The sequence below is a fragment of the Pogoniulus pusillus genome, chromosome 22 (genome assembly GCF_015220805.1).
Source record: "Pogoniulus pusillus isolate bPogPus1 chromosome 22, bPogPus1.pri, whole genome shotgun sequence".
In the NCBI taxonomy this organism is placed as follows: domain Eukaryota; kingdom Metazoa; phylum Chordata; class Aves; order Piciformes; family Lybiidae; genus Pogoniulus; species Pogoniulus pusillus.
This window is the reverse complement of record NC_087285.1, coordinates 14059964-14086609: the sequence shown is the minus strand read 5'-3', so window position 1 is coordinate 14086609 and position 26646 is coordinate 14059964. Positions and strand designations below refer to the sequence as shown.

The 26646-nt window shown below is 42.3% G+C and overlaps 3 protein-coding genes across 6 annotated transcripts in view; all 3 read right to left on the bottom strand.

The window, feature by feature from the left end:
* Positions 1-1497: 1497 nt before the first annotated feature.
* On the bottom strand, positions 1498-12707 carry ATP6V0E1 (ATPase H+ transporting V0 subunit e1). Of its 3 annotated transcripts, none has more exons than XM_064161838.1 (4): positions 12294-12633; positions 10142-10189; positions 4828-4955; positions 1498-1813 (listed from the first exon to the last, which is right to left on the bottom strand). In XM_064161838.1, exons 1-3 carry the CDS (start codon positions 12395-12397, stop codon positions 4862-4864), a joined length of 246 nt encoding a protein of 81 aa, XP_064017908.1. In that variant the 5' UTR covers positions 12398-12633; the 3' UTR covers positions 1498-1813; positions 4828-4861. The 3 variants fall into 3 exon arrangements, with proteins under 3 accessions (XP_064017908.1, XP_064017907.1, XP_064017906.1); XM_064161837.1 differs by having other exon boundaries at positions 1498-2098; positions 12294-12622; XM_064161836.1 differs by lacking the exons at positions 1498-1813; positions 4828-4955 and adding an exon at positions 5078-5663 and having other exon boundaries at positions 12294-12707.
* A 753-nt stretch (positions 12708-13460) lies between these two features.
* On the bottom strand, positions 13461-17513 carry RPL26L1 (ribosomal protein L26 like 1). Of its 2 annotated transcripts, none has more exons than XM_064161832.1 (4): positions 17413-17513; positions 16224-16396; positions 15444-15584; positions 13461-13633 (listed from the first exon to the last, which is right to left on the bottom strand). In XM_064161832.1, the coding sequence occupies exons 2-4, from the start codon at positions 16389-16391 to the stop codon at positions 13505-13507; spliced, it is 438 nt and encodes a 145-aa protein (XP_064017902.1). In that variant the 5' UTR covers positions 16392-16396; positions 17413-17513; the 3' UTR covers positions 13461-13504. The 2 variants fall into 2 exon arrangements, with proteins under 2 accessions (XP_064017902.1, XP_064017903.1); XM_064161833.1 differs by having other exon boundaries at positions 17327-17418.
* Positions 17514-18815: 1302 nt separating this feature from the next.
* Positions 18816-26646, bottom strand: part of ERGIC1 (endoplasmic reticulum-golgi intermediate compartment 1) — a 60354-nt gene continuing 52523 nt past the window's right edge. The window contains exon 10 of the mRNA XM_064161835.1: positions 18816-22604. Coding sequence (XP_064017905.1) covers positions 22497-22604 — 108 coding nt within the window. The 3' untranslated portion in view covers positions 18816-22496. The remainder of the gene's footprint in view (positions 22605-26646) is intronic.

Genomic DNA, 26646 nt, shown 5'->3' with positions numbered 1-26646 from the left:
TAGGCTTCAACCTTTTGTGTTTGCTTCTCTTGTAGTAAAATCAAGAGGAAATTGTTAAAGGCTTTGATACCTGCATTGCCTGTTAAATATCAGTGACTGGCTCTGTCTGCTCTAATTTCCTGCAGTCAAGCAAATAAAGAAGTTATCCAAAGCAGTGTTAATTCCTGGCATACATGGAACAGACCATTCTACAATCACAGTGCAGACAGCAGAATAGAAACAACACATTTTCTCAACTTCTTCAATCATATTACTACCACCTGGTATCTGTTTTAAGAGAACATTAACCATTTAACCATTTGGATAAAGGGAAATGTGTTTATCTGGAAAGCACCTAAATAAACATTGGACTATGGCTTGTTTGTCCAGGCTTTGAGTAATTCTTTACATCAAATTCACTAACAGTGAATACTATATAAGCTCTGTTTTACTTCTCTATTTTCTACAATGGGTGAGAGCTTACAACCTAAAATAGAAAGGTCATTTAAGTGACATTATCAACATACTAATATCAGTGCTTGTCACTGGATATTTTCTTCTTTGATGTCCCACTTTCAGGCAAACACAACAGGCAGATCAATGTATTTTAAAAAAAAAACTGACTGTATGTTAAACTTTGTCAGTGTCTTGAAGCATTTTTCTCCGTGTCAACACATCTTATCCTCCAATTGAAAAAAAATAAACCCACCACCACAGAACAGGCAACCTAAGCTTTTATAAGACCATTTAGTTTCCAACTTCCTTAGGAGTTATTTGCCCCAGACTGCAGAGTATTACAGAGTACAGCTTCTCACACATTAAAACACAACTCTCGGTAGTTGGTAATCCACTATTCCAGTCCCAAGCATTGCTGTGTCAGTTTGCAAGAGTGGACACACTCTTCTCTCTTTTGCAGTTCATGCTGCCCAGTTTTTGACTGCTGCAAGTTACAGCATTTTGTCAGGATCTTGGAATTCTCATTACTCTTCGGAATACTATCCCACTGAAAAAAGTTAACACTGCTATCCAAAAGGAAAAAGGAAAAGAAATGTTATGTCCTTGTAACATCAAAACAGAGTAAGCAATTTATCAGGACACGGGGAGGAAAGAAAGTACTCCCTTGCATGTGGCAGTATTTATATCCTTTGAAATGACTCCTCATAAGATCCATTCCAAACCCCACAGACTCAGTGGACACCGAGGAGCCTCAGCAATCTTTCACCTCTGGCCCACACATGTGCTTTATCCAGTTCGCAATTCCACACGCAAGTGTCAAATCAGCATGAAACAATCAGAAAAGCCTGGGAGTAAATCAATCTACTGAAAGTTACTATCTCAGGTTCATTCAAATTACTCAAGTTATCAGAGTCCCTCTAGTATTCAATCAGTTCATGGAGAAAAGACTCAAGCTAAGCATTCCCTTTTTTCTGCAGGCCTTTCAGAAATTTTAGATTGCAAACTTAGTCCCATTTTAGAACTACCTGAGGTCTTGACATAAGCAGCACCATGTTCCTCTCATCACATTAATATGAATTTATTACAATTTATCCACATTTAAGTTTCAACAGGCTCAACTCTGTCCAACTGATTAAACCCACAGAAAACCACATCGTAACAGTTAAACATGGCATGAGAGCACTTTGTATAAAGCAGAGGATCGATTTTATTTCCAGGTATGAGAAACTGAAGACCAAATTTCCAAGGAATATAAGTTAATTTTAAAAAATGAATGCCATTAACAAGTGGCACCACTGTTTCTCTTCAGAGATTTTAATTGCACACATCTTTTTCAAGAGCCATCAAACAGGACAGGGGTGAACAGTCAACCCAAGATCTGTAAGATATACACAGAGTGAAATGAAACATGAGCCATAAAAAATTCAGAACTTTTCATTGTATCTGAAATTAACAGACAAAAGTTTACAGTAACGATGAAGTATAAATTTCATTAGGCACACTGTTAAGTGGTATGGTAGGAAAAAACACAGGGCTTTGAGCAACCCATTTTAAAGCACAATAGAAAGGTTAAGGCATTAATGCAGGTTTGGTATCCAATCGACTACGTAAGAGCATCTTTGGGTCAGTGGAGTTTTTCATCTGGAAGAAATCTTTTCTTTACCTGGAAAACAAAAAACAACTTAATTATTCCTTTCTGTGGAAACGATTTACTAATTGCAGACCTGGTTGTTAGCTGTAACTATTTTCATTCCACAAATGCACTGAGAAATAGTCAAGAACTTCATCTACATGGAGCTTCATGAACAGCATATACTTTCTTGCTTTCTTAGCAGCTTCATGTCAAACTGCTGAAAGTAGTTTTCACTACATTCTAGTAAAACAGTTGTTCTGCCAGCTTATAAAGTTTTTAATGCTGTAACTGCATCCAGTCATCTGCATGATAGCCCTTTTTGCATGAAGAAAAGTTTCTGGTCTGAGAACACAGACTGTAAATTGACCAGGTTATGGAGAAAAGGCTACAGCTTGTATTTACCACAGCTACAGAAGTTTGCATATCGCCGTCCAAGCCCTTAAATTGATTTTATAGACATGCCATCTGGTACATTTTAACTGGAGGGATGCTACACAAAAGAAAGACAAAAATTGTGTAATTTGGCATGGATCAGTCGAGTCAGCATCTGTAGAAGCTCATCATCAGAATGCAGTAGCCTTCTGCATGCATTTTCAACCTGCTCCGTTGGTCAAGTTAAAAAGAGTTAGCTTAGATGATCCTCAATTTTAAACAAGAGTTAGCATTCAGTTGCCTTTAACTCTGCATTGCCTGTAACTATCCATCCAAACATCAACTGAAAGAGAGATGTGAGGCAGAAAAAAGTATACAACTTTTTAAGATGTGCTGGAAAAATTAATCTTAAAAGCAAAAAATAACTGGCCAAGCAAGAAATGGTAGCTGTATTTATGGGATTCCAAGCACTGTCAGACATAGCCCAGCTCTTTCACAGGGAATCTAATTCACAGCTCCTGTCAAGTGAGAAACACCACAGGAGGCTCTGAGTGCAGAGGCACCTATAGCAAAAGCCAGGACACTGCAGTCCAATCCAAGCAGCCACCTCCTTGCTGCTCAGCTCACTCAACACCACATGAGTAATTCACACAAAATTGTTAAGACTAGGATGTCCTGCGACAGCACATTTCTATCAAGAAAGAATATAACATTTAACTATGATATCTGGAATCATTCTATGTTTTTACTTGGAGCTTTTTCACAATGACAAGAACCCTGTATATTTCAAAATTAAGCCAATGAAATCAGAGATATCAAAGGTCAAAAAAAATACAACTGCTTCACACAACACAACAGATGAGCTATATACATCTCAAATCCTCCATTATTAAGTTTTAAAATGACAGTTCCTCAAACTTTCTGGCTATCCTACCAATCATTGCTTCTCTCCCTTCCCTGGCACAAGCTCACCTCCAGTTCTCTGGAAAATGCTTCACTGAAAGGGAGAGGGAAAATCCTGATTCTTTTAGTGGGCACTTAGAGTCCAAGAGTTGTATCTCATCTCTGGTTTGTCCTTGCTGCTTGCAACAGGCAGACCATTCATTAATCAGAAGGAAGCCAGAGTTTTATATTCAAAGTATCCACTTCTCCAGATAACTACATTTCAAGATCCCAGGCAACTGAAATCCTGTGGGATTCAGAAGTCTGTATGCTCATCACCAGAATACATAGGTCTGTTTTAGTCACCTCTATATTGACACATCAGCAGTGAAAACACACCTAAGAAATTCAGCTTGACTGACAGAGCTAATTGCAAGCCTCCACTTGAAGCAAGGCCAAGACTACCTTTAGCTTCTGCTTGCTGCTTAAAAGAGAAGATATAGACATATACATGCCACAGTCAGACTACACCAAAGTTCACATGAAGCCTACTTTGAAGCAATGGATCTTTGCTTCAGGGTAGATGTTTGGGATGCTTTACAGACAGCATTTAAGTGAGTTGCAACATCAGCTGTCATCTGTCTGCAGTTATTGGCTTCTGTAAATAGACGTTAAGGCAGGCAGTAACAGCAAGGCAGTACACAGTTAAACTTATAAAAACCCCACTCCAGGTAAAGAACTAAGCATGTTTAACTCTTCAGTTACCAGCCTAACAACCCAGATCAGGGTGCTTCCTTCCATAGCTATTCCTTCATTTGAACCTTCAATTCCAAATGCTGCCTCTCTAGAGGAGCCGAAATTCACCACGCCAGTTTAAGTACAAAACTTTGCATTTTCACTGGTCGTGTCAGAATACATGGCCAAGAAATGCAGCAACAGCATTCCAATAGTGCTACCCAGATAGCAACCACCAGGCTCACCTATGATTAGAGATGCATGCAGGCTATCATTAAAGAAATTAAACCACTCATTTGTAAAAGCTCAGTGGCAGTGCTATACACTGACAGCACACTATAACCATTCTAATGGCAGGTCTCACTCTGATTTCCCAAATGAATGAGTGCAACTATACATTGTCTTGGAAATAAGACAGGTCTTGGATGAAATGGTAGTGGGCTTGAACTTCAACAATTGTGAAAGATTGAGAAATCCACTTACGATAGCTTTTAAAAGACACCCCAACCCAATTATTTTACTGTAGGAATAAGAAATGTGCTGTTCTTGAAAACCCCTGCTTACTGAGCACAGCATGCATGCCATGATAGCAGAGAAAAGTAACTGCACAAGAATTCAGTCCAAGCTTTTCATGGTGTTAAGTACAGCCTAAAGAACGACAGATTTATCCTGCAAGACAGTCAGCAACTCTGAACACACTGCTTAAACTACCACTCAGTTTCTTCTGAAGCTTTACCATACCAAATATCAAGAAATCAGATGATACTCACCTGGTCAATGAATTGCAGCAGAGGACAGAGATCCTTAAGGCCAGTCATATCTAAGATACCAGATTGTTTCATTGCTTAACTGTGGCCCAAAGAGAGGGTTGAGTTGAGCCAGAATTGCAATCAGCCAACTGCAAGACAACCCCCCCGAACCAAGAGAGAGCATCAGCCAAATTATAAAGCTTATGATAATAGCAGGACTTGTCTAAAGCACAAGTGCTATCAGGGAAGAAAAGACAACTCCCAGCAATGGTCAGTGTGAAACAAAAATTTTACTCAAGCTCATGAATAAACTCAGGTATCAGCAGTGAAGATCTGGTACAGGTATCATTCTGCAACTGAAACAATAAATCATCTTCTTCAATTTACAGCCACAGCATTTTTCTCATACTTTTGCTTGACAGGAAAGTGTTTTGAGACATAGGAAACTCAAGTATTTGCGGATTCAGAAGATAAAAACACAAGAGACTTCTTTTCTTGGTTCCTTTGAAGCATTCTTTAAAAAATCTCCATGAAACACACTCTCTCATCTGCTCCTACTTTCAATGTACAGCAATCTACTATTGGATTTGGTATAATTTTCATCAGAGACTGAACAAAAGTGAATTTAAACCATGCAGAGGTCAACAGAGTATAATGATACAGAGGAGCACAGAGACAAAAAAAACCCCACCAAACCAACCAACCAACCAACCAACCAAACTCACACCAAAACCAGTATGACAACAAATCCCAGATCATTAGCAACAGCAGCAGCCTTGTCATCAGAGCAGTTTACAGAAGCCATAGCCAGAACAGAGAACAAGAGGAATGCAGTGTGTGGAAAACATCCAGGAAAGCTAAACAGAAATAAATATTCCACTGTTAAAAGATGTATTTGCTTTGTAAATATTACAAGATTCAGAAAAATCAATGGATGCTTCCATGGATTTAAATCAGTGTTAAATACTAACTATATAAACACATTCAGTGAACACACTGGCTCATCTGTCTGCTATTTCTAGAATGCTTTGTAAGGAGGAGAAAAAGCAGAGCAGCTTTGTAATGGGAGCTGCCACGAATGTATCAGAGTGCTTAGGCAGTCATGGAAAATTCCACACAAACCTTGATGCTTTGACCAGCAAATGATGTGCAGGGCTGCTGTAAAATGGCTAAAACGGCCAAGGGCAAAAGATGAGGGCCAGACTTTAGGAAAATACATGGATCCTCTTAAAATGTATAAATAATTATTCCCACTGCCTCTTTCACTTTTGCACAAAGTAGGACTCTAGTTAAAACCACGTGCTGAGCCTACAGCAGTCTATCAGTCATGCAGCCTTGAAATATATAGCAGGCTCTACAAAGCAATTAAAACATCAGCAAGACACCACCAAGAAAAGACAATAACCTTTAGGTTGACATATTTCTACTTTGCCATTCAAAGCAAGGACAAGAAAGTATTCTGAAACCATGTTAATCACTATGTTAAATTTACTTAAGGGAGAAGCAAATTAGCTCATAAAAATACCATAGAACTTATTTTGCAAGGGTTAATTTTCAGATACAAAAGACAGAAGGAGTGCCAGAGCACTGCACCATCTGCCTTTAGCATCCTGAACTAACAGAAGTGGGAGGATGGTAGGAACACTAGAAGACTGTTAAAGGACATTATTCTCTTTCTCACTGTACTGAAGGAAGGAACTCTATGCACAAATATATCACTTCTCCGTTTCCTGAGTTCAGACCCAGCATGGCTGTGAATTAAATGCACTGGAAGCACATTCAAAATATTGACATGTCCCAGCTGCACAACTGTGCTTTAGGCAGCACTGTACAGTTTTCAAAAGCTATTTGCTGGCACCGTGCTGGATACCCAAGGCTCGAGCCAGAGTGGCATTATAGGTCAATAGCGCATTCCTCCTTCCTGCTCTGCTAGGGTCTAATCACTTAAAGCAGTAGTTAGGCACCGAACTCTCCAATTCCCTTGCATTCAAGAGAAGTCATGAAGAAGCTTTTTCCACATTTTGCTTAAGCAACACTGCTCTATACAACAATCTATCATGACAGCACAAAACGAAATGCAGCACTCAAAGTAAAACAAAGCAAGCTTCTGTATCCAATGTGTAATGTTCTAGTTGCTAAAATCAGGTACAGCATCCAAGCCACCCACAGATCTTTAAATCCTACCAGATACCACTTACAATGGTTAGCATTAATTATCCAGCTCAGACAAGGAAATTAAAGTCCCTTATGTTCTACCAGAAAGATTTTTTAAAAGGTCTTTCTACCATAACTGCCATCTGTCTATGCTGTGTGTTACAAATGGAGGTCCTGCTATCCCTGTTTAAATGTCACTTTGAGCAGCTATATTTTAATCCTTTACACTCAGTAGCACATAAAACAGCACTTTTCAAGAACCCTGGCCTTTGTTAGTAGAGTATCATGGTGCTGTTTCAGGAACTGCTCCTGTAAACAGCAAAACAGATTTAGATCAACAATACCTTACAGTGTTGTGCAAACTCTAATTCTGCAGCAGTAACTTCTCATACATTGTCAAGTTCCCAAGGCTCATGTATTCAAAAGGCTACTGGGTACATTTTCTGTACACAAATTATGTGCTTGCCTATGCAAAAATTTGCCACAGAACAACCAAATTGTGATCAACCACATGATCAGTATGGCTATTCAAAATCACCACCATTAAATACAATCACAGAAGAAACAGCTGTAAGTTGAAATGTGATGGGCTTTGGTTTACATCAGCTCACTAAAGTCAGTGTCAATCAAGTGCTGTGTAATGAACACAGGAAAGAGGCTTTTATCCCAATTTTCAACTGGAAATGTAACTCAAGGAGAATGACTGTAGGTCTATGAGAGTTTTAAACAACTCCATGAAGAACTACATTACAGCAACCAACCACCTACTAAGCACAAAGCAATACAGGAGACCGCACCTGGGATAACATGAATTATTTTAACCTCAAAAGCCATTCTTCTGAGCATCCAGAAGACCAGCATGAAAAATGAGTCTCCTTCTTTAGTCATTGAAATTAACGTCTAAGTTGTTTTCAATGTCTTCTCCCCAAAAATGAAACTTATATGTCCAGAACAAGTTCACCTGTGTTTGAATAAAACACAGAGGAAAGAAAGCTTGGATCAGATGACCTTTCAAGGTCCTTTCAAGCCAGGGCTGTTCTATGATTCTATGCAGAACTCATGGGGAAAAAAAAAAAAAAAGAGACTCTGATAAGGCAAGTTCCATCTTGTGACATGAAGAGAATAATCTGTTTGTTGTATTCTGGCAAGCAAACACTATGTCTGTAACTTACATGGCTGGGTAATAACTGCAGACTTAAACAGTAAAATTTTGCTGGTTCTTTTTTCGAGGTGTAATTGGAGAAAACCAGAAGGTAACGCAGAAAACAGGTTAGAGCTCACAACATTATGAAAACTCCCTCACTGGGCATGCAAGAACAGATTATAAATCATATTAATGGCACTAGATTTACAATAGGTCTCTTTTGGTAGAAAAAGACATTTACAAGTCACTAATCTTAAAGTGAAATGCCACTGCGTGTTTGAAAAGTTTGCAGCATTCAGAGTTAAGAAATTCTACAACAAATACATTCCATATCATAGTTCAGATGACTCTGCATGTGCCACACAGACTCAGCTTCAAGGAAACTGTCCTTCAAACAAAGAAAACAAACCCTAAACATCAAGGATTTTAGAAGAGTAGAACACCATTACTGTTCAAATACAGAGCAGGAAGAACTTAAGTGAGAACTTTAAACAAATCCAAACCATCAAGCCCCTCAACTGCAACCTTGCAAAAATTAGTATCCAGTTGCCCTTTCCTTGCCAAGCATTTGGAACCCACCATGAGATTGGGCTGCTACATACTTTATGTGCAGACAAGGAGGTCTTCATAGCATGGAAACCACCAAATTCAAGCTGCTTGCATTACAAAGCTCTTCTTAAGTTTCTACATCTGCTCTGCAAAGCTTGAATTTTAAAAACTATGATATATACAAAACACAGAGGCAGCTTTGCTGTACTTCTACAATCACCCAGCTGAATGATTTAAGACTTCACACATCAAATACTTGTAACAACAAAAAACAAAGCAAAACACCAGCAATGCCTCACCTGTATGAAACCTGACTATCACACGATTCAACTAGATCAAACCTGCATAAAGCCTGTGCCACAGGCCAAGCCAACACAGAACCACACAAGCTCCTCTTGGATCATGCCAAGACTGATTAACTTGGCTCTTCTGGCTGCTAGTTCTTGAATTTTGTGATTAGAAGAGGATCATAGAGGATTGGAGATGCATTTCTCTCAACATCCATGTTAAGCTCATTAGACAAGCATAAATAATGCCTAATTACTTCAGGAAGAACAAACAATACTCAGGCTTAAGTAGAATTCTGGATAATGATTTTATTACAAGTTAACCCTAAAGATTTAATCAGACTTTTACCAATTTACTCTCCATTCCTTAATGAATTCTTCCCAAACACCTTTCAAAGGCATTTCTGCACTTTGACAAGACCAGTCTCTAGTCTTAAAAAAAAATTAACAAGAAAAGGAAAAAAAAGAAGAAAGAGAGATGGAGAAAACAACCACCACACTTTCTCTTGCTGACTCCAGCTACAGCTGGCTTATCTCTGGCCAAAGAAAACCCAACAACCAACAAACACCAAACATGGTATGAAGAGTTCCTCTACAAGCCACTTAGTTATTTCTATTAATTCTCTTGCAAAGGCAGCCTCAAAATACACTGTGCATTTAAAAAGAGTCTTAATGTGTCAAAGCATCACAAGCTTGTCACAAAAGTTACGTTTTTTGTATATATTCAACCTAATTATAGCAAATTCAAACTAATTATAGCAAAACTCATCAGTAGGACTGTAAGTAAGTATCACCTTAGAAACAAAAGTAAGGGTATGAAAATGGGAAAGGCAGAAAGTCATTGCTCTATCTAAAGAACTCTAGAACTGACAAACTGCCATTATACATGGGAACAAGTAAGCTAGTAGAATGGAAAGGAGTAGTATCAAGTCAACATGCAGCACTATTCAACAGTTATGTGTCAGAAGACAAGAGGAGGAATTTATGGTTGGTTTAACTCAGTATCTACCAACAGGAAAATGTTGGGGTTTTTTTTTCAGCAGTTGCAGATCTTCAGAAGGAAGAACTCTAAGAGCTGGTCCAAGAACACCATGTGTCTAAATCTCTATGACACCCTCAAAAAGATTAGAAGATATAAAAAAAGGAACTTCTGATTACATGAGAACTGTGCCTTAATAGGGAAGTCATTATTTATACTTACAACAGGTAGCAGCAAACAGCACATGTCACCAGCATTGTGTTGATAACACTGCAAAGGAGAAGCAAAGAAACAGCTGATTAGGTGTCATGTTATGACTGACCACAAGATACCAAGAAAAAAAAACAACCAGCGAACAAGTTCAACTTTGATCATATGGAAAGTGACTCATCATGAATGTTCTAACTTTTTCCAGCTGACTAAGTTGCAGAGGCATAAACTAAGATTCTCCAAAAGAACAGAAACAGCTCTGGAAAGGTGTATACAAACCATAGATAAAGCCTTATGCAGTCATTGTCTTTGCTCCATTTCATAGTGAATGCTATCAGCAAGTCAGTAAAATACCAAAGCTGGATGTTCTAATACCTGCAGTAAACATTTTCTTCATTCCAAATTTTACTGACAGCAAATTTCAGTATCAAAATACACGTTTTAATTTCATGTCATGATTTGCAAATCAAATAATCTGAAATGTCTCTGAGATTTTATACCTGCAGGATAAGTTTGTCCTTCCTTGCTGAAAGAAAATTGTGACAGGAACCACAGTTAAGCTGAAAAGAAGCAAGAACCAAGCAGCTCTTGAAACTGGAAATGGTAAAGCTGCAGCTGCATACACACAACTTTGAAATGGAAGGAAATGAGATTTTCTATGCAGCTCATGGAACTTAGTAGCCAAGCAAGAGGCTGGGCTGTTCGCGTTTTTTTAATTACAAAAAGTTATTTCCTTCTATAGATTTTCCCTCCAGAGCAGTAACTTCAAACCCTCTGTGACATGGATAACCTTGAGCATTTTTCATCTACCAACATATGTTCACCTTGTTAACTATCAAACAAATGCTACAAAGCTAAGGCAGCCAGCATTAAGCTTCTGGAAGCTTTCCTCTCCAAGGGGTTCCAGAGTATTTTTTGGGGGAGTTTTCACCTACACAGTGTGAATTGTTAGGTCAGTCAAAGTTTGCATGGAGTTCTATTGTTTTTTAACAAAAGAGCTATTCAGAAACAGGTTTTGGGCAGAGTTTTGTTGATTTTTTAAGACGAGAAGTTAACAGACTACGTAGCATTACTGTAGATGTGCTACAGAATCAGAGCTCAGCAGTGCTCTATTCAGAAGGACAGAACATCTGTTGGTGGCCTACATACGTGCCTGGAAAACAGATTTCCAAAGTGTTTCCGAGGACAGGCAAATTTTCAGGCACAAGACTCACATCAGGTTTGAAATTGAGACAGCAAATAAGAGCTAAGTAGAACCTGAGGAAAATCCCTCCAACTTTAAACAACTAAAAGACAAGATAGTTGGTACCTGTGGAGTAGAGAGGATGTCAGAGAGAGGAAGAGAGATTAAGTAGTCATTATCTCCTAGGGAAAAGAAAAAAAGACAAAAATCTTGTCTACTTTTTTTTAATCTAAGCAGCAACAACCAGTGCAGGAAAAACATCTCTGCTTAGACACCTCACTTTTGCCCTTAGGTTACTACAGTTACAAGGCCACGAACATATATTTAAGCCCAGAATGGAGACTCAATACAGACTCTCGTCCTGTATGAATCTAAAGGATGGTAGAATAATTTACAAGAGCTCAAGTAAGAAAAGAAAAAGCAATTAAGGCTGAAACACCACCTAACTTGACAATAAGCCTCCCTGCATGCACATGATTACAGGGCTTGAGGGAAAAACTCAAACCCGCGGCGTATTATCAAGGTACGCAAACACCGCTCCCTGCCCCAGCCCCACGCCAAGGGAGCCTCAGAGGCATTCACTCCGGCCGCCCGCCGCCGTCTGGATCTCGGCTGGCAGAGGCGCCCGGGCCCGCCTGCCCTCCGCGCTGCACCAGCACGGCGACAGAGCGCGCAGGACTGCGGCAGGAGACGGCGGCTCCGGGCCTGTCGGAGTGGCGAGCACAGCGCGCAAGGAGTGGGAAGGTATTGCGACGGCCGCCAGGCCTCGACGGCGAGAGAAAAGGGAACTCAAGACAGAACCAGCGCCGCAAGGCCGCTGCTGCCCGGCAGGCCCGCAAGAGCACGGCTACCACCGCCTTGGGGAACTGGGCCCATGATCCGCCGGGGGCCTCCTCACACACTGACCTCCCCCCACTAATGCCGGAGGGGAAAGAGGCCGCCGCCCCCTCCGAGCGGCCTCGGCCTCCCCCGGTCACTCACCCGCGGTTAGGCCCCTTGGGTACGAGCCACGGCAGGACGCCGCCAACCATCCCCCAGAAAACGCTCATGACAATTAAGGGCACCGTCAGGCCACCGTACGCCATGGCTGGGCTGGCGGGGGCGACGGTGGAGGGAAGCTGCTCGGTGCGGCCGGCGCAGAGCCTCCTCCCCTGCCCAGCCTCGCCTCACGGCCGCAGCGCCCCAGCCGCCAATCGGCGCTCGCTACGTCACTCCAGCCCGGCGGGCGGCGGCGCACCTGGCGTGCTCCGCGCTGCGGGCTCGGCTCCGGCGTCACCGGAGAGCGGCAGCGAGTTTGGGCTGAGAGTGCAGCTCCCTTCGCCGTCAGGGCTGGTTTAGAGCTCGTGACATAACGGTGAGGATGGGCGCAGTCAGAGATCGTGCACCAGCTAAAGCGGCAGTAAATGCTGAAAGCAAACCGAGGCCTTTTCCACTGTGTTGACTCAAGGTGAAGAAAACCTCCTTCAGCAGCAGCGCGGGGGCAGAGCCTCCGGGCGCACAGAAAGCAGCAGCTCAAAGGTTGCCTTCTAAAGCGACCTACGTATTAATGCCTAGAAATGACTCAGAAGCGCAGGTGTAATTTGCCTTGATTCTCAGCATCCCGATTCTTAACGTTGTTAGGCAGGAGCCGAATCTCTTTCCATTAGCCACCAGGGGCCATTCACCCAGTAGTCATTTGACTGCAGGGCTGTCCTTAACACACTGCAGCAGCTTTCAGATACATAAACACTAAAAATCTTATTTCTTCTACCAGAAAAGTTCATCCAAGAGCGTCCACAACAGCACTGAAGCTGCCTTGACTCACACCATCTTCAAACCACACAGGGCTGCCTCACGAGCAGTGGTAAAATCCTATTCTCAAGCTGTCATTCATCTAAGACCCCAGAGAATCTCACTGTAAATTCGGTGCTGTTTGGCCACAACCCACCTGGTCACCCTCTAAAACATCTTCCTCTACTGTCAAATAAAGACATTTGGAAAAAACATAACTTAAGAAGATTACAGGAGAGATTCATAGCCAGAAATAACTTATTTCAAAAGTTTGAAATACATGCAGTGCACAGAATTCACAGGTGATTTTAAACCACAAACTGACCAGACACACTCTATCCAGACTTTCTAAAGAAGAAAAGAAGACATAACAATAGGTTTAGTTGTAGCAGTTCTTTAATGGTGTCAAAACAGGAAATTATCTATTCTTGCATCTTTTCAATTGTTTCTTCCTTGTATTTGCCCTTCTCCTTGCCAACCTGGCGGGATTTGGCTTTACGCTCCAAGATCTTTTTGCGGTCTTTGTCCAGTTTTAGCCTAGTGATCACCACCTAGAGAGAGAGAATACAGAGTTTAGTGGCACAGCAACCAACAGAACCGCGGTGACACAGCATGGCCCGGGAAGATCATCACTGGCAGACTGTGCCAAACCACCCACGTTTTATTTCCAGAGACTAATTTTGTTTGAGTAGAACAGAGGTACCAAGTTGCCTTCTGTGTTTCGAAACACTGAGCTGCATTTATTTTCCTTGGTATGTTCAGGATCAGAACATCAACAGTTTCTCAATGCACAGCCACAACAACTGCACAAACTGAAGAGCAGCCAAATTTCTATTCCTCTACATAATCAAATAATTACTTTGAAGCAAATCTAATTTCCTTTATGCTGCTCAAACATGATGGATACTAAATCCATCTGAAGCACAGCACACAGACAAGACTTCTCACCACCACAAAGGCAAGTAATGCATCATTATTTTAATTTCTCCATGTTTCAAGCAGTACTACCCTAAATTTGGAACGCTGAAAAACCATACTGCTGCCTCTGGACATTATCATTGCTGCACTGGCTGGAATAGACAACACATCTGGCTAAATAACAGGCAACAGCAAGAAGATCAGGCACCATGGCAACTCCTATAAGGACACATCTGCTAACAGAAAAGGCAAACCACCCAGTTTGTCTGCTGATACTTTTAACAAGGCAGAAGCACACTGAAACATTGATTTCCATCCCATGAGAACTCTTCAGCGCTCTGTGCCCCCTCAAACTGGCAAAGAAACGTGTTGGCATTTCTGAAAGGAGTACTTTAAAAATGAGACCAACAATCAAATCCTAGCAAAGCCATGCAGGCTGCAACAGGTCTGCATGCTCCCTTCAGGTCCACTCTACAGTTTGGTCACTCTTAATTATAGTTAATTTCTAATTTATCTCAGAAAGGCAGAAGCTGTCCACCTGCTCCACCTCCCACAACAAAAAAAAATACTCTTCTGGTCCTTTTGCATTAATCAACAAATCTTTATGAAAGGCTTTATCAAAGTCTCATTCCAAATTAAGAGAAATGTTTCAACCAAATTAAAGAAACAAAACAAAATTCAACTTCTTTCACTGTTATTTTCTACACCACCAGTAGGTATGCTGGCTTCATTGCAAAGTCACCTTGGCTACCAAATGTTGTTACTGCACACAAGTCATTATGTTGTTTGGAAATAGCTCTGCCCTCCCTCTGTTGAACACACTGACCATTTGGACCAGAAAACCTGTTACAACTGGATTTCTTCCACCACTTGGCATCCAAATGGTAGGGTTGAAGGAGACTCAGTTGACCTGCTTCAAAGCAGACTCTAACTAGTTGTTCTATTTAGTTTGAAATGTTTTCCTGTTATGATCTAAACAGGCTTTGCCTGGTTTTCATGAACTCTAAATATTGTACATCACTTCAGGCTAAAACCAGATCCAGAGGAAATTACCTCACAATAGCCCACAAGAACAAACCATGACTGAGCATCTATCTAAACATTTCTAGCACCTCCTTAACCAGTGCAAATGCCACTTAACAGAGATGAAGGATTGTTCTGAAGGAACACTTTTATGTTCTATAAACACCAAGCTCTGAAGTGTCTTGCAGTTTCTCCATCAAATAAACTGTAGAAACATTAAGGAGTTGCTGGTGTCAACCATCACTTCTATCGTGACACTACAACATCTACTTGTTTATTACCTGTCAATGCTGCAGTATCTCAACCAACTGAAACATTATTCCATGTACTATAACAATGCTTTACTCATGCCAGCAGCAGTATCTCTGTTTTCCAACAAGGTCTCCTCACACATTCCAGACTTCAGTTCATGCAGTGTACCTTGCTGGGATGGATGCCCACATGGACAGTTGTGCCATTGGCCTTCTCACGCTGAACACGTTCGATGTAGATGACATATTTTTTCCTGTACACCTGGACCACTTTGCCAATCTGCTGTCCTTTGTAGTGTCCCCGGACAACCTAAATACAAACATACGAAGCACACTGACCCACACTGCAAAACTACCCCTTAAACAATTACCAGGTTTGAAACACCATCTGATTATCCCACCAGAACTGCAGAGGTCTGCTCTTTGTACAAAGGGGCACAAACGTCAATTACTGAAGCAGTTCATCAATCACTAAAACAGAAAATATATAAGGAATTGAAACAATACTTTCCCCTCATCTTTCTTGCAATGAAGGAACTCTGTGCCTTTGCAACCACAAGGCAAAGAGTCAACTTCAAGCTTTTGATCAGTTTTTCTACCTGTCACTGCATTTTGAATCAAGCCCAGCCATTTACTTTAGATTAATTTCTAAACTCATCTTTCAAATGTCGCAGGTAGCAAACTGTCTACAAAAAAAGCAACCCTTTGTTTTCTGCTCTGTCGTTAGAAGCATTTAATTCCTTGTGATAGTCAATGCATAGAACTGAAGTGCTCCAATGCTGTCAGCATGCTTCTGCTCCCTGTACCTTCCTCACTGCTGATATAAAATGGTCTGTGCTGAAAGGGACCTCCAAAGGTCTAGTTCAACTCCCTCTGCAGTCACCAAGGGCACCCTCAACTAGCTCAGGTTGCCCAGAGCCACAGCTGAAGCCCAAGACAGTGAAGCTACCTGGACTTCATCATCCTTTCGGATGGGCATGGAGCGGACGTTGTACTTCTGCCGCAGCTCCTTGGAGAGCGGGGAGGACATGATTTTCCTTCGGATGTGAGAAGGCGCATTGAAGTGTCGCTTGCGGTTCTTGCTGCGGTCAGAGGTCACAAACGGATTGAACTTCATTTTGGCTGCAAACGGAAAAACAATAGCTTGAGATGCTGCACCTTGTTCATGCACCATTATAGCACCTACCCAATGTTTGCTAGGACACGCAAAAAAGGGCAATCTTAAACATTTTTAACCCCACCTCATTCGTATACCCTTACAAACTGGACTTCAAGCAAGGTTTAGGCCTCTGACTGTCAATGACCCCATGACTGTCAGATCTGCTACACACATGCACAACAGGACATTCTTTCTAATCCACATCTCAGAAGCTGGGGGACACAACTGAGTAGCCTTAAACACAGCACTTTATCCTAAACAAGGCAAAGGTGTATTCTGGACTCACAAAGCCGGGGAGTTCACAGTACTTTGGTGGCTCCAATACAGGGTAACACTTGACACAACAGATCTGCAAATCCAAGACACCTCTGACCTTCCCTAAATGCTATCAGGTACACCACCTCTATCTGTCATGATGCCATTCGCTCTGATAAAGGCAGGTACACTGAATGATGCTTTTACTGAACTCTGCAACTCTCAGGTACCGTGCACTTGCACCTCCTGTAGACTGGCCTGTGATGCATAGCAAGCCGGGGCATGCTGCACCGCAGAGGCCATACACTGCCTGACCTGCGTTAACCATAAAAAACATTACCAAGAAACAGACGAAAGAGGCGTCAGCTCTCTCTCCCGCCCCGGCAGCCAGGCACCAGCGTCCAACCTGGCACCATTTTACCGCTGCTCGCACCACTAACGCCAGCAGTACGGTCGGGGCACACCCGCCTCAGGCTCAGCCTAACCCAGCTCACTCGCTCCGGCAGCGAGCAGCCCCTTCTCGCGTCTCAGAGCGCCGGGCGCAGCGGCGCCAGCAGGCCCTAAGCCGGTAGAGTCCCTTTCCGCTCGCCTCCCGCTTCCCCAAACAGGCCCCGCTAAGCTGGTCACGGGGGACCCACCGCGCCGCGAGCAGCGGAGGCCAACGCGGCGCCGTCCGGCGGAGGATGGAGGCAGATGGGGGCAAACTGGGCCGCACCACCCTTACCCTGCTGCTGCCGACGCGACAGCCACCCGGAAAGAGGAGGGCGATGCGCTTCCGCTTCCGCTTCCCCGAGCGGTCGCCGGCATCTGGCGTGATCCTGCGCAGGCAACAGAGCGCCACCTGGCGGCTGGCGGCCGCTGGTGCACCCGGGCATCGCCCGCGGCTGGCCGTGGGAACGTTCCAGCGTTCCGTGCTCACCAGCAGCTATTTCCTCTCCGAATCCAAACCCAGCACCTCCTCGAACGAAGATGATAACAAAACCCCCCAGGTAACTTCCTCCCCCTCGAGCCAGCTCAGGCAGCCTGCGACCGCTGGGAGCTTCTGCCAAGTTCCAACTTCTCAGCCCAGACCCTGCTCCCGGGCTTGCGTGTGCTGCTACCTGCACCCCCACTTTCATACATTAACTTAACCTGCACACACTACTGCCTTTTTCAGGCAGATTTGGTGCTATTACATCCTTTCTGGACACAGGTTACTTTATTCTCAAGGAAAATTATTTATACATGTTGCTGGTAGAAACTATCTTCAAGAAAAGCCTGGATGAGGCACTTAGTGCCATGGTCTAGTTGATTGGATAGGGCAGGGTGATAGGTTGGACTGGATGATCTTGGAGGTCTCTTCCAACCTGGTTGATTCTATGATTCTATCTAATCAATTAGTTCAGCACAGATGTAAATGCTTAGTGTAGAATCGTTTCACATGATTGGGGTTTGGTTCATAAAGGTAGGCTGGAAACGCTTCCAGGCTGTTCAGGTGCAGCAGGCTGAGATTTAAACACCTTTCCCAGTGCCTTTGGTCACTTATGCATAGTAAGGAACCTTCAGCACCACTTCTGGAAATTTGATTTCTAGTCTGTACTTCAGGTTCTCTGGAAGCAGGCAGGATCTTTTCCTTTCTGAGGATGTACTGCAGACACCAATGGAAGCCAACAATACCAGAACTTAAGAGCAATTGGTTTCTTAATATGGTGCAGATACATTCTGTCCACTTCATTGTGCTGTAACCCTTTTCTATTCAATCTTTAGGAATTGCCTCAGACACTTCTTTCAAAATACTCAGTGAAGTAAGGCTAAAGGGAAATTAAAGGCAAGTGAGAGAAAAAAAGAAGTTATTTTATATACCAAGTGCCACAGCCAAACCCAGCAAGTTCCAAGCGCAGTCCACTCACCTCTCATTTAAAAAAAGGGAGGTAGGGACACTTGGTACTGTTCAAAACCAAGCACTGAATGTCCAGACATGACTCAGTGCTGATTACAAAAGAGCTTCATGTTAACTTTCTACAGAGTGACCTGCCTTACAGTGATTTCATTGTGTGATAACAGTTCACTGAAACAATAATTAAGAACAAGCAAAAAAAAAAAGCCATTTTAGATTGATTTTACAATAGTAGTGTAACAAGAAGCCAATTAAAACACATTAGAGGTTTATTTTTTATTATGGAACTAAAAAGGCTAATATTTTATTAACATAAGGTTGCAAATTAAATGGGAAATGCCAGAACTCCTTAATAATCTCCACTGTAAAAATGTAAGAGATTTGTGCTTTAATCACTGCCATAACACACTAGAGGACTATGTCCTTCCTCCTGACCCTCTTTCCCTGCTTCCAAAGAACTTAGTCATTTGAAGTTTCAGATGAAATATTCTAATGACCCATCACAGTCATTTTCAGGACAAACAGTTTGTGATTCACACAGATTAAAAAAAAAAAACAACTTTAAATGAGAAATATTCAGAAATTAATACAGACATTACCATCTACACTGCAGGTTTCACCTCTTACAGAGCAGCAGCTGAATGGCAGCATTTGGTAAATCAGGTCAAACATTCACAAATGTACATATTTCCATTTTTTCTTACCCCACTGCAATTTTTTTTTTCTCAAAAAATAGCCCTCATCAGGGTACACACTGCCTAGAATAAACCTAATCATGGACTTCTCTAGAGCTAAAAATGTTAACTATTGTAGCAAAGAATCCTATGCCACAAGTTTTTGCTGTATGATTGAGCATAGCTTTAGAGGGACTTATTTAAACTGGAATACATATACAAGTGCTAAATACTTTACTTCCTATAGATCTACCTTTCTTGGAACACCACAAATACTGCTGTCAAAATACTGCCTCAAAAGAGCAGTGTCAGGAAAACAGATTGACACCTACAAGTGATGGTTTTCCTTCCACTGTGACTTGGAATTGGTTGCGTTGGTGTTCAAAAGCTTAACCTAATCTCATTTTGTCTCTTGAAAGTGTTTAAAAGTAAAAGTGAAATCTAATGAGACAGGTATGCACAGGGCAGGACTACTGTGGCAGTAACTACCTTGCTTTCACATTTGGAAGAGATGAAGAACAGATTCTTCTGTAAACACAAGGCAGCATCCTCACATGACTCAAGCCAACCGTGTATGAAGGACAAGATCACCACAATTGAAAGCAGACCCAGAAGGCAGCCCTGTCTTAGGATTACTTAAATGCTTAGACCTGGTTTAGAGTGTTTAGTGTGGACTGTTTCTGCAGGGGAGTTTTGCCAGAACTTGAGTACAATTTGGTTTCCACATCTAGTAAAAAAAGTGATTTATTAGGTTATTGCAATGGACATTTTGGCAGAGAAAACAGGGACACTGAAGTATGCATCTGCTATTTCCAAAAAGAGCCAAACTATTTCACTAGTCTGGTTTAGAGAACTGGCCTGGACTGCACAGAAGGCAGCATGGAATTCAGACATAGGATGGAGAGAAGGGCAGAAACAACAAATCAGGGACAAACAGGAATCTGCAACCAGCTTAACTTATTTGTGTCAAAGAAATTGTAGGAGGGAAGAGACGTCACAAAACTAATAGCACAATCCAACTGTGCTGGAAAGGTCTTCTCTTGCACAGCTCAGGAGAAGCACGCACCGCAATGCTATTAAAAATCACATCATTCCAATCCACTGAGTTCAAAAGCCGTGAGCTAAGATGCAAAATATTCAAGAGGAAAAAGTAGGACATTTTTGCCATAATCTTCAGATGGTCACAGTGGATTAGAAGAAATCCTCCGGCCAGTAAGAGAAGCAAATGCAACGGAAAAATCCCAGCTCCCACCGGGCACCACTGCCATCCAGAGGGTAGCGCTTGCGGGCACACGACGCACGCACCGAAATGAAGACAAGTATCTCATTTTCAAGTTGATTTTTGTAAATGGAAAAAAAAAAAGTATAAAATCTATCCATACATTAACAGATACAGGAAGGTACACAATCCAGTTTACACCTAAAGTTACAGCAATCAGTCCATAATAAGAACAGGGAAAAAAAATCCAATGCTGTAATTTGTCTGAAATCACTACAGGACAGAGGACAGCAAGGGAAGGGTGGTTGGTTTCTGGCTTTCTGATGTGTGGATAAAACTGGCTACCTTCTCTACTTCCAAAGCAATTTCAACAGACATGTATGAGGAGCATCTTTTTGAAATGTATCTGACTTTAGCATTAACACTGAATATTCAAGGATTCATGTTATTACATCATAATGTTTGGATACTTTCACCTCCAGGAAAGGGCAGTGGGCAGCAGATATTATCCATGAGAAATCCTACAGCCATTTTAGGTTTTACAGCACTGAGTTAAAAGATTTGTATTTTCATGATTCTTATCCATCCTGAAACACTTAAAATTTGTGTATCCTCAGCTCAGACATTTACAAAGCATGCAGAGACTGTTACTACTCAAGGAACATTTAGGAGGCTATGGAAAACGTGCTGGTCGGTACAGGTCTAATTTTAGTGAACTCATGGCTACCATCACAGGCAAGCCCCACCTGGCAGTGGTTTTTCTCTCACACCTCCATTCACTGGAGGCTCCAGAAGATAAGGCTTGAATGAATGGGCATGGAAGCTCAGGTACCATTTTAAGGAATAAAACTATGCAACTACTAGCAGAGGCCAGCTTGCGGGAATGCCTGCCCTGGAACTGGTGTACCTGTAGGTGAACAGTGTCAGTCTAGGGCTCAAAAAAAGATGCCTGACTGAATTTTAAAGTAAAAGGGAGGCACCTTAAATCCTGAAAAGACAGACTCCCTGTGTTTGACAGGTGTATTTGATATACACACACAAAGCAAGATAGTAAGCTGTGCTCCTCCACCCAGAGGACTGCAGCATTATTTTGAACACGTAGAATATACACCCCCCTTTTCAAAACAATAACAACAATAATAAATCAGAAGTGCAGATCCAGACTGTTGGGTGGTCTGTGTTTAAAAAACATAAGAAAGAATAAAAGCTAATGCTGTAAAGACAACTATTCCCTTTCAAAGCAAAGGCCACATAAAACTGTGTTGCTCAGTTTGGTTTTTACTTCATGCCACCTGTAAACACAAGACTGGATATTCAGTTTCTGGGAAGAAATGAAACCACTTTTACATCCAGAGAAAAGCAAAGGCCCTCCACTGCCTGGATCACAAATTACCCAGGAAAAGGTAGCTGGGGGAAGGCTTCCTCTTCTTGTATGCTCTTTTCATTAGAAAGGTCATATCTAAACAAAAGAGCTTTCAATAAAAGCACAAAACATTTCTTGATGTTATTTCTGCCCTCTGCCTCTAAAGTTTGCTGTGGGGACTAACACTTCCCATTCCTCACCAACAGATACATCACCTTTTTGGCACCAAGGGTGTAATTTTTTCCTAATGTATACTTTTGCCCTATACAAAAATCGATTGTCTAATCATGCAAATCCCACAGAATCCCAAAAAGTGCCACAAGACAGTTCAACTCTTTGCAATCTACTACCTAGTTTGTACACTGCCATAGGAACCTCCCAGAGAACAGACTGTCATCCTCACTGAGATTTCACGGTGAATTTCATGTATGACATTTCAACCTCTCTTTCTGGGGGAAGAGAATCGAAATCCACACCCTGATTCCACTGATTTTTCACTCTGAGAGCTCTGAAATGCATGGAGATTTCCTTGATTTTTTGAAGACATCTTCACTGAACTGCCTGATTAGAGAAAAACTTACTGATTCAATCAAATAGAAAATAAAGACAAAAACAGGTAGTGGTAGATTTCTCAATCTTTGCTCCTGTCCTTGAAGACTAGGGTCGAGTATCACTGCTACTGCATTTTCCCCAGCTGGATCTTCTTCCAGGCCTCTGATGCTGTGAAAATGCAGGAGTCAAGGATCCCAGCTACAGTAAATGTTCCTCCAATGATGGCACATATCTGAAATGTACAGAGAGAGGAGACAGGTTTGTCAGTGATAAGGAAAGCTTCTATGCAGCTTGTAACTGGGGACAAGGATAATACTGCCTTTTCTGCATTTTCTGGCAGCAGAGTTAAGAACTGGGTAACAGTACTGGGAACATAATTACATGACAATCATTCAGGAAAACCATTCTCTACAATGGAACAATTTAGTGCTACCTTGAACTCATCAGAGCCTGAGCTGATCAGAAATCCCAGCTCCTAGGAGCTTACAGTATGAATGCTGCTCCTTTCTGGGCCGAACTCCACCTAACAGCTTTCTAGAAGCTCTGTGTTGCTCATACCTTCCTACCACTGTTTTCTATTATAAATACCACAGCCTTGTAGTCTTTTTCCCTATTTCACAAGATACTGCATTTGCAAACAGGCAGAAGACAACTTAAATAGCCTGTGAAGGACAGTGACTAACAGAGAAACCTAGCTACCAGTGACACCTACAGCTAAGTCTGTCTAACACTTTCCATTACAGGGCATCCGTTACAAAAGCACTGCCAACTTAACTCTTTGTGGGCCAAAGTTTTCCAGGCAAGATGCCTCGGGTTGAGTAACTTAAACACCAATAAAAACATGCCATCACTTTCAAGAACAGAGTTAGGGAAAAGAATAATCTCCTGATTAGCATAACAACCTACTTCAGTTTTCAAGGGCTAGGAAAACACAAAAGTACTCTGATATGTCAAACCACTGACCACATCAATTTGGCTTGGAGCACTGAAAGTCAGGGAACACCACTTATGAACTTTGCTTCAATTCCCTTATCTATGAAATGGGGACAACGTCAAACTTGCTTCCCAAAGAAATCACAAAGGAAAACATATTTAAAGGGATCAGTACCATGGCAATAACCATCCTGGAGTCCTTGTGGAAACACAGAACTCATACTCAGGTCTGGGGTCGCATAAATCACCTGCTAGTAGCAAGTCAAACACTGTAAGATGGGAAAAAGTGCTTCTCAGAGGGTGCCACTCCACTCTGCACACTGCACAAGGCAGGGTTCACATGGAAAGTATGATACACAATAATGTAACCTAATAACATGTAACAGCCAAGTTGTAATTACGTAGGACCTGGCATTTCCTAACTCCCACGGTTTTGACTTCATAACTGTTGTGCTCTTCTAAGTTGTCTTTTACATTACATAGGATTAGGTGGCTCTGAAAATAACAGACAACAGGTCAGTGAGAGGGAACAAGATGCAGAGCTTATCTCCTGAGAAAGGCCTGCCTAGGAAAGGGATTTTGCTGTGAGCTACAAGCTGGGAGGGCGAGGAACCCCAAATCAGTTAAGACAATGTAGCAGAGCATGGGGGAAATGTAATACAAGTAACAGAGAAGGGAATTGGTGCCACACTAGACCTACCATGCTGTGTATTTTCCACACATCACTACACCCCACGGGCAAAGTTAACAAACAAGTGACATACCAGCAGCAGCGTTCAGCTCAGCAGGGAGTTAGCAGTGGCACCAGAACAAACAGTTCATCAACGGTGAGCAAAGGCAGCAAGGATAAAGCACTCATTTACATGCATATTTATAACCCGCGTACGTGCACTCGGTGTGCTGGATGAAACTAAGAGCTGCAGCAAACATGGCTTCTGCAGGGCAGATAAAGGCCTCAAAACCCAGAGCACCAGCCCTAGGCACGGTCAGTACTTTTAGGGGACGAGTCCAGCTCCTGTCCCCTGTGCCCCCTGCTTGCTCTCCCTCGGAGCATGGCACAGGGTGACTTTTCAGGGAGAATGACTGCGATGGAGTTGGGTTATTTCAGTCCGCAGCAGCCCAGCTGACAGGGGATGTTACACCACACACACCAGAAAAACATCCAACACTAAGGTTTTGCATCCTATGGTAGGAAAATCTGACTTCAGTGCAGCAGTGCAAAGGGGTGGGAAATAGGAAAAAAATATTAAATATATATATATTCATCTGCACAGCTCTGTACTGCTGAGTGCTGATGAGTCACACACACCTGGCATTCGCTTGGAGCCTGCCTCCCAGCACGCACACAGCTCTCTTGTTTCACTGTGACAAAAAAGAGGCAGCACCAGGGTTGGTCTTTAGGTCAGCACAGAAGCTGCACCACTGTGTTTCTTCATCACCACAGTTCTAATAGGCATGGTGCACTGCTCTGTCGCAGCGCTGAAGGAAGTTAGGCATCATGAACTTATTTATATTTAATGGAGTTTCACACTGGGAATGATCTGCATTGGGCTCCATGAGGTTACAGCTTCACTCAGGCCCAACCATTAAAGGAGGAAGGAAAATAAATACAGAAGTGTAATTGCAGCAGTAAGAGATCATCTAATGTGAGGCACACACGAGGGCTTTGAACAGAATATGATTATAGGACAGTGGCCAGGCTGCAGGCTGAAGTCTAGTAGAAAACACGAGTAGGTAGGTAGGAGCAGACAAGGCTGCAAGTAAGATGACAAAAAAACAAGTATCAGATACATGACTGTAGACCTCTGGGATGTCTCAGAATCTGAAAATTACTTTTAAGACCAGAAGGGACCAGTAGGATCCCCAGGGTAATTCCTAGTGAAGTAAGCTGCAGAATCCCACCCAGAAATTTCTGGCTGACCTGCACCACACCTTGCAGAAATATGCTGTCTTGGTTTTAAAAATACCATGGGACTGAGTCTATACCTGTCAGTAACAGGGCCTGTGGCTGAAATAACTCTCCCTGCAACCATTCCTTGCTCCCCTCTATTACTTGCAGTTTGATTTTTTTTCACACTCAGAGGGCAGCCAAGTAATCTCCTATCAGGAAAAAAATAATTATTCATTTATTTGGATTCTGAATGCTTCAGAAGAGCTTTGGCTTGGTTTCTTGCCTCCTTTCCCCTCTCAGTCCTTAGACTGACCTCATGATAAAACCTTCTTTTAGTTTGGCTTCTTACAGGAATTCATACATTTTCAGAAGTGAAACTTTCCCTCTTGCTCCATAACCTCAACCACGAGGCCATGAATGGCTTCTCTTTATGGAGAGATGCCTTAATTTTATGCAGTAGAGTTTAACAGGCAAAACCTACTGTACTTAACACTATGCCAAGTGTCTGTGGCTAACTCCAGAACTCATAGCAAATTCACAGCCCAGTGACAGTGGCAGCACTGATCCACAAGAAACACAGAAATCTTACTTAGTATTGAATATTTTGAAGCATGTAGAGTAAAATCCACACTAAACCAATGTCTTTTGTACTGCCAGGGAAGCATCTCTTACATGGTACAGAACACTGGGGTAATTCACCATGCCACAAAACTTCAAGGAGCAGGCATGAGTTAAAATGCATCCATTGGGAACACTGCTTACAGTGCTTTAATGCTGTTCTTAGCAGCACTGAAGTGTTTCAGGTGCAAACTCATTACTAACAAAGAGCATCAGATAACCTTCCAGCAGCAGGATGAGACTCCTTTGGCTGTCTGCTGGACAGCCAAACACCCCTTTCTGATCTGATCTCTCCATGTGGAATCATTCCTCCACAATATATCCTTACCTCCATCATCAATATTGTTGCCTCCCTAAAGTCTCTTTCAAGCTCACAGGATCTCCCTGGTTCCCAGGACACATTTCAACTTACTGAAAGCCACTTGAGTGCCCTAGTAAACAGTCTGCTCACTAAAAGGAGTTGCAGATGATTTCCCCTTACCCCACAGCCCCTCTTGTGGTTTTTAAACTGAGCAGCTGCTGCTCAGAAAAAAATCATGGTTTCCATGGCCAGCAGGGACTCCAGATGCCTCAGTACAATCTCCCTCTGGACCTCAGCCCAGTCCTCATCATCAGTAACTGGTCTCCAGAGCAACTGTGATGTAAAAGGCCATGCTGGAGATACAGGAAGGGGCAATGGAAAGGACAACGGAAAAGAACATGTCATCAAATCAGGGCAAGGAAACCTAGGACAAAAGGTGTTTTGATCCTCTGCAGCACTGCTCCCCTCCTCCAACCTTTTCAATGCCACCTTGATCACTGTAAAGCTTTAAGGGTAACAATACACAGCCAA